Source organism: Leguminivora glycinivorella, chromosome 4 (assembly GCF_023078275.1).
Source record: "Leguminivora glycinivorella isolate SPB_JAAS2020 chromosome 4, LegGlyc_1.1, whole genome shotgun sequence".
NCBI lineage: Eukaryota > Metazoa > Arthropoda > Insecta > Lepidoptera > Tortricidae > Leguminivora > Leguminivora glycinivorella.
In genome coordinates this window covers 8325208-8337483 of record NC_062974.1, presented here as the reverse complement: position 1 = coordinate 8337483, position 12276 = coordinate 8325208, and the positions used below count along the sequence as shown (strand labels likewise).

At 37.9% G+C, this 12276-nt stretch overlaps 1 protein-coding gene across 1 annotated transcript in view; it reads right to left on the bottom strand.

Moving 5' to 3' along the window:
- The window catches only part of LOC125225185 (Down syndrome cell adhesion molecule-like protein Dscam2), a 62169-nt gene that overhangs the window by 21344 nt on the left and 28549 nt on the right, over positions 1–12276 (bottom strand). The window contains exons 4-7 of the mRNA XM_048128771.1: positions 6565–6704; positions 4003–4179; positions 779–919; positions 90–207 (exon numbers count right to left, since the gene is read on the bottom strand). Coding sequence (XP_047984728.1) covers positions 90–207; positions 779–919; positions 4003–4179; positions 6565–6704 — 576 coding nt within the window. The remainder of the gene's footprint in view (positions 1–89; positions 208–778; positions 920–4002; positions 4180–6564; positions 6705–12276) is intronic.

Below are 12276 nucleotides of genomic sequence, written 5' to 3'. Positions count from 1 at the left end.
ATGAGGATATTTAAAATACTGTATCAAAATTAAAAAAAAAACGGGACTAGGTATAGAAACAAATTGCGGTAGTCGAATTGAAATAGTACGTGTAGTGTGGTGCAGGATGAAGCGAAGTGGCACAAGGGAGGCAGGCAGCAGCTCCAGAGGCCGCGCGTACGGCCCGAGCCGCCGCTGCTGGCGCGGGCACAGCACCCGTCGCACCTCCTGTCAATTGCATACTGTGTTGTAGACGTACAATTAACGTAGATAGTACTTCAAGATAACATATCACAGCTTGACATAGTTCTTAGAGTCCTCAACTAGGGTTCAAGAACTTTACTGGTCCCGTAGATATTTGTCCAGTCGGTAGTCATCTCCCTCTCTCTCTATCACTCTTCCGTATCACTCGAACTAAGTATGAAGTTGAGTTGCTCGCCATTGCATTCGCATGTCATGTTGGTAAGTTATTAATTAGACTTATTAGAATTGAGATGTCGTGGCGTGGTGGCGAGCTAAGATAGATACCAGGTTCCATAGCCGAATGGCATTTCTACGACGCGAAACGTAAACGAAACGCCGCGAAAGGTAGTCTGGCTGTCGCGCCAATACGCAAGAGCGATAGAGAGAGATGTCTACGAGCGTTTCGTTTCGTGAGCGTTTGTGCATTCGGCTACGCACGCTGCGCCCCGTTCAGTTCCGCTAATAGTCAAGTGTTAGTGTTAGCGTAATAACTGCTGACAGATATCGTGCTCAAGTGGAATATGTACCTATGGAGTCGTGGGTACTGGGTACTAACTTGTAACTCGTAGTTCAGCAGGACGCGCGCGGCGCGAGCGGCGCGTCGCGCGGTGGCGCGCTAGACATCCGTAGGTGCCAGCGTCTCGTTCCGTCACGCTGCGTATTAGGAGCGTGTTGCCCGCTGATAGGTATCGTGTTTCTGCACACCATAAATATTTACACGTCATAGCATTAGACTGTAACACATTTTATGGTATCGCCTTAAACGAAACACGAAAAAGCAAATTGAAGCAGTTAGAGTTTCGAAGTGATATTAAATTGACTTATCCTGGTTATTTTATTAGTAAATATTTTAACTTCAGTTTTCCTGCTTTGGTAACACTAACATTACAATACAAACATTTTATTATAAACATGAAAAACTGATGAAACAGCTTTTTTCAAATAAATATTTCTTCAATTCAGAATATTCAGATAATGTATCGCAAATAACTCAGTACAATCTAATTATGCCAAGTAAATCAAGAAATCTGCAAAAACAAATCATTGTTCACATAAAAGCTCATAAGATGATAACTGCGAGCAACTTATCAAATGGTAGAAGACAGTACCAATAAGCGCTTTAATCAATCAAGAGCGAACAGTGCTATCATTCACGTGGCGTGATATACGCGCTTGCCCGGCCTACTATTGCCATTCCAACTGACCGAAGGCGAGAATTACTCCAATCAACCCCCTCGATATAAACAAGATCTATAATCACATTAATACACGAGCTAAGACTAACCATGGCCTGCAAAATGCAATCGTTGACGCTCCGTATCGTATTGTAGTTATCTATAGGTATCTATCGCTGCGCTGTTACGTATTGGAGCAGTTTCATAATTTGGGACCCAACGTTAATAAAAGTTGTTAACAAAAATTAACTCGATGTCAGTTTTGTGACGACAATCAAGCATGAAATTCCAATAAAAATATTTTTTGTGTTAAGTACATATTTTATAGGAGGTAGGGCATAGCGAATGATATTCCGCTTTGTGTGGTAGGGCACAGCACAGCGGATATCGTCTCGCTCGAATCTAGAGCAGAGCCCAACTGGGGTAGTACCTCCGCCTTACAGAAGACCGCAGCCAAATAGCACTAGACCCTACTCATAGTGTTGTGTTCCTGCCGGTGAGTAAGGCTGCCAGAGCTCAACGAGGGTGCGGTGCTGATGGCGGGAGGACTTACGGAACTAACTTGTTCCGTATATTGTCCTTTAGAGTCATCGGCAACCCGAACCCTCCTTGGAACTTGTACACTCCTTTTTGCTGTGTACTTAACACAGCAAAAGGGAATGTACAAGTTTCAAATGGGGTGGCAACGCGCATGTGACACTGTTTGCATTGCATGCGTTCATAGGTTACGGTGACCGCTTTCCATCAGGCGGACCGTATGCTTGTTTGCCACCGACGTAGTAAAAAAAAAAAAATAAACTGTATAAGCAATAATATACATTTAAAACATGAAACAATTTGGCTTTTAGACAAATATTCTTAATTGTCGACACAAAACTGTGACATCGAGTTATTTTTTGTTAACAACGGTCTATAAATTTGGGTCCCAATTTCTGAAAATGCCCATTGGCGCACCTATCTACGACAGTCGCGTATCATTCACCGCGGCGCGTCGATTATAATGTATATGTTTGGTTAGAGGCCTAGTTAAACTGGCTCTCACACTATTTAAGAGTCTGGAATAGGCAACGAGCTCGCCTACCAGATATACGCCTCTGTGAGATATCGCCTTAATTAATACTACTTGTCCGTAGATAACCACAAGAACTACCTAACTAGTTAGCACGAACATGAGCTTTTAATTAAGACGTTTTTTGGCCCTGCTAGTTCTGCGGATCCGTTGTTATACTTCTAACGAGCCAGCCTAATTAAATGTAACACAGTTGCCAAGGCTCCAGTCTCCGTAATCCCAACGCTTGTACTTTATAATGAATGGAGAAAATACATTTTTTTCGCTCATGTTTTCGTCCTTTTCAACTATTTATTTATGTGAATTTTCGTTGCTTCTTTCATGCAAAACTGTACAGCCTATACAACGTGTTTCCGGTATCACTCAAAACCTCAGACACCCCAACAGATTTTTATTTTTTTAAACTCATCTAGAGTATTCATCTTTTAATCAGATGGTTACTTTTTTTTAATTGAATTTTTAGATTTTTGTACAGCTCTACTTGACTTTTAGCTCCACACTCAATAAAATAATTGCTAACTATCATCATAAACCTTAAAACTATTTATTTGCGTACGTTACTGCAACGACATAAGGTTTACCAATAGACAGCTAAGATGTCATTGTAAAACACTTTAAAGCTTTGACACAGTAAACTTCAAATTGGACAGGTAATCGCAGTAAGCAAATTTAAATCCAATATTCAGAATAACAAAGTTGTAATTAGGTACGAGTTCAATTTGTTATGACTTATGATAAACATTAAGGTTAAACTGATAAACAACGTCAAACTCGTAGCGGAAAAAATAATCGCCCAAGTAACCAGCCAGTATTAATACCCCTAAATACTGAAAAAGGTAAACAACCTCTAGCAATGCGATATACACAATGTTGTATTACGAATACAATAGAATAGGCACGTAAAAAATAACTAATCATACTAATTTAAATAAAAATATTACCCCCATCAAGATATAGCTCAATCGATTCTACTCTCGATTCTGAACAAACGGTTTTCAGGTTTTTAGTGTTAAGTGAAACACGGTGTATAATGTGGGATATATAGGTGTAGCATGACAGCATCCAATTTCGGTATCCAACGGGCAATTTACGCATCCATTAATCTATGTATTGAATTGAACTGAACTGTCCAATAAAATCTAGCTAGTCCGCTTCGCTTTCAAAATGGTTGTTTGAATTTGTTAGTTACACAATATTATTGAAATCAAGCCACTGCAGCAAAAAGGATTATATGTACATACTTCTACTACCGCCGGTTTACTTCATAACATTTATACTTTTAATTGAGATATTTTCAGTTATTCACATTATACTCACGTGTTTTCCGTGAGAATACACTACATACAATACAAAGCCTTTTGCTGTTGGTTTTTTCATTCCCTAGTTATATAATTATACTTCTAGAATTATGTCAGAGTTAGGACATACTAGTTACGTACACTGTCACACTGAGCACTATTTTGACAGCAAATCACTACCATTTTCTTTGCGATCAACGGTTTATAGGAAAAAATACAATTTAAATCACGTTCAAACCTGGTGTGGGTGGCGGCACGTCAATGACTCGTTCTCCATGGTACCAAAGAGCCACCTCCAGCTCGTCACCTTCATCTTCGTCCCCCGAACTGCTCAGGCCGGCCACGCCGCAAGTCAACATAGCCACGCCACCCACGGCCGCCGGCCATGCCGTCACCACCGCCTCCCAGCTGTCATCTGCCACTGTTTACCAAATTATGATGAAGCAGTTCGACTTGGCGCTTGGCGTTATTAATAACAAAACAAGAAACAAATGACGCCCAATGGTCCGGTCTCCAGTCGTAATACACCCTTCTATAATATTTTGACTCCTTGTATTTTGCACTAGTGCAATGTGCATCAACATTTACCAAGTCTATTGCTGCTGCTCGACGCAACTGATCAGTGACGTCATGTTCTATAGTTCTCACTCAACTCAGACAGAATACCTATAAGCCGCAAGTGACGAATGACCATTACGACTAACTATACCTATCACTATTAGTTTAGTGTTTTAACGAGCACGGTTAATGTGACATGTTCTCAACCTAGCAGACATCGGATTAAAAATTAAATAGTATCTACAGTTGTCAAAAAACACGAGCAATACCTAATTAATGTTATTAAATAAATTACATTAATGTTCAGGATCGGATTATTAAATAAGACCTAAAAGATCACGCTTCAAGATTAAATTACTTTAAATGTTACAAGATTAAATAAACTTCGTAATACACCTAGGTGACATTGCCAATTTGGAAAGTATCATTGATATTAATGTCACTTCGCTCCGATATTTATCACTATTTCATTTTCTGATTAAATTAGATGTTATTTTTCATTGCTCAGAAACGTAAAATATGATATTTGTTTTTTGACTGGCTGTATCGTCTAGAGTATAATTGTCGTGGAGGACCCTTATTTATTACTAACGATAAAATTAAGTTAACATAAATAAGTAATAGTGCTTTTATCTAATAGTGGGTAATATGAAAGACCATACAACTAGCTCAAAGACCAATACTGTCATAAGAGTATATACGACTAAGAACAGCGTGTGTAACGTATGCGGAATGAAATCTGGACAAAATTCAATGTCTTATAAAATTAATATAACATAGTTTAATTTTGATATCTTTCGTGATTTTAATTATGTATTAAATATCGATAAATAAAAGAGTTAGTTTTCGCCAATGTGAGGCCTTCTAACAGAACTTGTGATACTTTATGTCCATCGGTGTCGACAAAACCAATGTTAGCATTTTTTAAGGTCCAAATTCATCTTCCATGTGATAACTTTTTAAAGAAGCTTCGTGTGCTCGACATTTTTCACATTCTTGTCCGTAGGATTATTAGTGTTCTCAAAATAATAGTTTTCTTGTCGTGAAATTCCGTTTACTCGACATATTATTAGTCATTCAGAAACCCAGAAATGCAAAAAACAGCTGTTTTTTACATTTTTTGACTTAACGGCGTAGCAGCATTTTCAAAGATTTTTATTTTATTTTTGAAGACTATAGGCCTAACTTTTTTGAATGTGTATCGATACTCATGTCTTCAAGATAATTCTTATCACTTTCGCTGCCCCATTCGAATGCTGTCTCGAGCTCTCTGTAAGATTTTGTGCCTTAGGGGGCCGACATTTCTTTTAATCAAATCTCTTCCAGAAAACTTGCCAATGCTGTAATGTTTTCTTGAACTACGCTTTGTTGCGGTAGTTTTTGTAAAGAAAAAGGACGCAAAAATATTATAAATTGACTGTTAGCTTCTAAGCCTTCCTACAAAACTTTCCTCGGGCTTTGCATTCGGTCACAGAAAATTGGTATGTAGAAATTACAAACTGTTTCGCTAGGTCGTCCTTCTCGATTGACCATCATTTCGAGAAAAGGAATCCAATACTCATGAAACTTACCAGTTTAAATGACAGATACGTAAACTTTAATCTGGCATTTATACATTATTTTAGTTTATTTATTTACTTACTCTGTACGATATCAAAACTTTGTCCAGATTTCATTCCTCATACGTTAGCCGAATGGCATTTCTCCGACGCCAAACGAAAACGAAACGCCGCGCCAGTTAGTCTGGCTCTGTCGCGCCAACACGCACGAGCGATAGAGATAGATATATACTAGCGTTTCGTTTCGTGAGCGTTTGTGCCATTCGGCTACACACCCAGGCCCCGTAGCCGAATGGCATTTCTCCGACGCGAAACGAAAACGAAACGCCGCGAAAGGTAGTCTCGCTCTGTCGCGCCAATACGCAAGAGCGATAGAGATACATATCTACTAGCGTATCGTTTCGTGAGCGTTTGTGCCATTCGGCTACGCACCCAGGGCGGCTCACTCCGCGATTCTATCGCCGCGCTACAAGTACATGCCGGCGGTCGCGAGTTCGCGGCCCATTCAGTGGTGACGACCTTCACGCGGCGCATTAGAATTCAATGTCGGCTGCCCGCGTGCGGTCCGTTTGTTAATGCAGGTGAGAATTTAGAATAGCGGCATTTTGTAAACATCAAAGGAGTGAGCCTTCTGTACTTGTACTATTATATATTCTGTGCTAATAACTAGAAAATTGTGTTACCAGGTAGAAGTGTAACTGGCACAGAAAGCGCCACTCCGTGTGCGTTAGCGGCGCGACAGCGAAGCACGCTGACGCCATTGCTCCCGACGCTGGTACCCGTCGTGGGGGCTATCTCAAGGCTGCCGTTGCTGTACACTCGTCTATTGGCAAAAAAGAATAATAGGTTGTATTCTAATACAGCGTGTGTATTCCATACGGGCGAATATTAACGATTAGTATCGGACCTAAGGAGCCTAAATATTTTTTTTTTTTTATAGATGGGACATATTTTTTAAGAGTAGAATAGAATAGAATAGAATATACTTTATTTAATATCAAATTGGACAAATACAAGATAGATAGGTACATACAACACAAACTCGATGCTAAATGGGATCCCACTCACCATGTTGCCACGGCAAGCCCAGGCGCTGATTTTCAGTAGGACCCTGACTTAATAAACTAAGCTAAGAACTAAACTAAAACGAGTGACAGCACAAACATCAGTGAACACATGACATAATAATTAAGCACGCAATGTAATAAGTCCACATCAATTAGCGTAGGTACCTACTAAAACGTCATTACGATATCGATATGACGTTTATGTCGTGTCAAATTAAGTTGGACGGCGTACATTGCTGCTTGGTCAGATTTAAAAAAATAATGTTAATTTTATTAATAACACTTTTTAACTTAAATGATTATCCTATACGATTCGTATGATCAGATACTATAACTGGATACATTATTCGCCCGTATGGAATCCACACGCTGTATATTCTATGTGTGTGTTTTTGTACTATAGTCACAATCGTACCGGCTCCGTAGCGATGGAAACGCATCTGGCTCTGTCACGCACACAGAAGAGTAACAGAAAGAACTAGGATGGAGCGCAATAGATTTGCAGCTTGTCTAAGCACCACAGGATGCTCTTCAGGTACAAATTGAAACCGGGTGACGTGTCGCGACCAAAGACAACTAACTGCAGACTTGGTGAGAGCGTCATGTTACATTTCACACACACATGAGAAACATGAGTTAGTTTTGTTGAGTTAGAAGCAGTAGGCTTAGCACATGATTGCCGCGAGAGTATGACACGTCTTCTTCTGTATTAATGACATAAGGACGAGAAGTCTATCTTGCGGCGACATACTCTCGCGGCAATCATGTGCTAACCCTGCTGAGAACTATTTTCTGCGTACTTGATCTACAGCCAGCTCTGCCTTTCAGCTTCGTGTCTCTGAGTACGGCTGACATTTCATGGAAATCCGTATAAACCAGTCGTGACCTGGCGTCGTGCCGTTTGCAGTCGTCTCACGTCGGTTTCAACTTGTACTTGTACCTTTAGACACCTGTCACCTAACTGACCTAGCAATAATAACAGAGCCCGTCCATGTTGATGAGTTTTAGGCATTTTAGCAAACGTCACTCTTTCCGTGAGTGACGTATTCTAAAGTGCCTACAACTAATGAATGATTATTGATGAATACTTTTGCATGTTAAATTGTATCTTGTTATTTCATCATCTTCCTTGCGTTATCCCGGCATTTGTCACGGCTCATGGGAGCCTGGGGTCCGCTTTGTTATTTAATGCATGTTAATTATAAGATGTAATGTTTTGAAAAGAAGTGGCCCGCCGAGTTTCTTGCCGGTCCCATAGTGGATACCCCCCTCCTAACTGAGGGGGCTGAAATCTTCTCGAGGCTGAGGCGTAGGGTTAGAGCCGGCGTAGCTTTACTTGACGTTCATATGCGCATTGTACATGCCTACTTGAAAAATAAATATTTCATTTTCATTGATTACGCTATCGTAACGTATTTTAAAATGTCATATTTCCTCAGTGGTTATTCTTCTAGTTTTATGTTCTTTGATTCACACTTAATCTATAACCACGACAATACATTTAGTAGGGCTTCAGAATTAAAAGTTTCTTTTGTTACTATGACGGTACCCATTTATTGGTTATGATAAAAAAAAGTCAGACTATACCCACCAAAAAAAAAACAGCATATTGTTTTAGGGTAAGTAATAAAATATAATTTTATTACCCTTCTTTTTGTTTCAAACAGTAGATTTATCTAAGAAAAACTTTCATCCCCACAATCCAATTTCGGATCGGACTATAACTTTAGGCTCATATCGTTTAGTTACTATTCATTCCTAGGCCACAGAAGCAAAATAATTCTATAATTTATACAATAACATTAAACTTATTGCTAATATAAAAAATCCCGTATCTTAATATTTACGTAATTGGGCCATTAAATAACATAAGCAAACATAACGATCCAAAGCTGAATTATATGAGGGACTCTAGCCAAGAAGTTAAGTCAATGACGCTTCTTATCGAATCATAGTTATATCTCTGTAATACAATCTTCTGTATCCGCGCGACAGTAACGCGTATCGTTCGTAACAGAACATCAGCGATTGTACGTTTGGCTAGATGCCTATTTGTTCGTATTCTACATACAGTCCAATTAGCAATCAAAGCATCGTCCAAAAATGAAGTCACAAACGCAAAAATCCGGTCATAATTAGTTTATGTATATGTTTTATTCTCATTGACAAACGTTATTCAGCTTTTCCAACGCAGACTTCTCAAACTCTAAAAAAACATAAATGCCTATGCTACAGCATAAAACTTCAATTTATTCTGATTATGCGAAATATGTCATTTGATACAAAAGCAGCTTTTGAAGCTGATGCGTGCGTACTGCGTACGTATCAGAGCATGTGTTTATTTTTCACATTTTGAACTTTTACGTCTATTGTCCAGTCTATTTTTAAAACAGCAAAGTGCACCTTTACTTGCACTAACAGCTCATTCATTACATTTTTTAGAATTCCGTACCTTTAACAGCTCATTCATTACATTTTTTAGGATTCCGTACCAAAAAGGTAAAAAAGGAACCCTTATGGTGCGACTATGTCCGTCTGTTTGTCTGTCTGTCACGTTAATTATAATTTTGTTCTTCGCTCACACCAACATTTTATATTTAGTCAGCGAGAGCTTATTGATTCAAATTAGAGATGGGAAATATTCGGCATATTCGGCAAGTTTTTCAATGTTTCGTATTCGGCCGAATAATTCGGTTGCATTGCCGAATATTTACCGAATAAACAAAGTAAATAACTAACGAAGATCTTATATCGTTTTTTTTAAGTTAAAAAACCTTAGTTTAAGAGTTGAGTCTTAGTTCAGTTCTTTTAACTAAGTTTCCCACTAAATTATAAAAGAACATAGTTCTAGTAACATACGTAACCATCATCAATCATTTAATAGCTTTAATCTCAACATCCGCTTTAAAAATATGGCGTAACAGAATATTCGTATTCGGCAAAGTTCATATTCGGCCCATCTCTAATTCTAATCGAATAGGATTGTCAATATAATTTTCGCGATAATACTTCTCAATACGCCATCCCATTCAAAAATTGTCGAAATTGACCTTAGAAGGACCGCCCACCGCCCAATTAAATAGCTACCCCGGGGGCACAGACGCTCGTCAGTGCGAGTAATTACACGGACAAATTATGATTGCCCTCATTACGTTTAATTATAACTCCTCCGGTTGCGAAAAATTGCCTTCATTAGCGTCGTTTGTCGCCCGACACTGCGGACGGCACGGGGCTGTGTTCATGGGCTTTTTCAATTGATAATCAAATTATAAACTGAAATAGATACCATACGTCTGGTCTCTATTTCAGTTTATAATTTATACAGTATGTAAACCAACGAAAACCATTTACTGAAGCCTGTTAATATTTAAGTTACACAGAGCAACTTTTACTATGGGACCAACACCCAAAACGCGAAATAAAAATTTACTCTCCCATAGGAAATACTTACTATAAAATAAAACTACCTATGAAACTGTCAGAAGATATTTTCGTGATTTCGGGGTTGATCCCATAGTAAAAGTTTCTCAGTATCACCTGGACATTTACGGGTTACAGTAAATGGTTTTCGTTGGTTTATATAGTAGTGTTACTACTTAAAAAAAAAAACAAATCAAAAAATATTTAATAAAATAATTTGATTTGTTCATTACATTGATAATCAAATATTGAGTCAATGGCTTATAAAACTAGTGTAAATGGTGGTTTAGTGATCAGGACGTTAGCCGCGCAAGCGAGAGACCCGGGGTTCAATAGGAAACTTGACTGTTCTTAAAATAAAATATTTTGTAATACAGTTGCTCAAAAAGTGCCCGTTTTTTGGCTGTTTAGCGTGCGAGAAGTTGGTTTTTACGCACTAGTGCGTAAAAAGTATGCGTTCCATTTTACGACTACTTACCGACTTGTTTTAATATTAGTCTAGTTTACTAAGACGGAATAAAACTATAAACATACTATTAAGGCATTAATGTTTAAAACATTGATATTTCATATACATACATACATACAATCACGCCTGTATCCCATAAAGGGGTAGGCAGAACACATGAAACTACTAAAGCTTCAGTGCCATATTTCATATGTAATTGTTTATTTTTAGTCATACTAAACATAATTTATAAAATGGTTTATACTTTGAAAAAGTGGCTCATACTGAGTCGTGTAAACAGAACGTGAAATGGAATGAAACGCGTCGTCTGTCATTTAAAGTACGGCGTCTTACCAACTTAACGCAAGCACGTTCAAAAACCTTAATATGTTACGCGACTTGTCATCATTATTTTATGTTATTTGCAATACTTCGAGGCATAAATGAGTCGATTAGGTATATATTAAACAATTGTCCCAAATCGTAAATGTTTATGTTTTTATGGCACACAATTAAATAAATAAATTGTGTTGGATGGATAGCAAAATCGAAAATATGAACGCAAGTTTAAAAGCTTCAAAGATAGGAACGTCAATGTCAATGCGAAAATTGGGAGTTCGGATTGTTTATCGTTTTATTTCGTTGTAGTAGTGTTTTTCTTTTTTCGCAACTGTATTAAAAAACGTCGTTCGTCACACGTGCGAGAATGTCATTCTTCACTCGTCTCGAGTTTTTCCACTCGCGTGCCGCTCGTGGCAAAATGTCTCGGGACTCGTGAAATAATGACATACTCGCATTTCGCACTTATAACGAAATGTACCATTATATCTTGCATGAAATAAAACATCAGATAATTATAAGAAAAACATGGACAGAAGTTATTTTGAAATCCAATTTCTATTTAATAAGTCAGGATATAAAGTAATTTAATTGACCGTGACGTCACTCAATTTGATTTCACATTAATTCCATATTAGCAAGTCTTTCAAATTCGTTTTGACAGTTCTTAAAAATAAGCTGATTTGACTAGGAGGCAAGTAGCCTATCGGCTCGGCCACCAGTGGGCCTTGTCGTTTTTTCTTTCGTGTATGGTATCTATTTCAGTTTATAATGATAGGTAATCATTTATTTTGTTGGAAATAATAAATATCAAAGATGAACCGATAATATTTTTTTTTCTGTTTCAAATATATTCTTTATTTACATGAACATATTTAGGTACATAATTATATAAGAAACTAAGACTAAACGTAAAAGCTAGCTAATGTCTAAAATAAGTCCTTGAGGCATTGTACCATACGAGTATTATATTAAATATAGGTCAACATCATGAAAAAGAAGATTCCGTTTAATATTTGAAGTCGGATGAACGTGGATCTCGCCTCAAAGCGTTTCTTGGAAATAATACAAATATATTATAGAGGTACAGCAGGTAATTTCAATATTACGCTCGACATAAA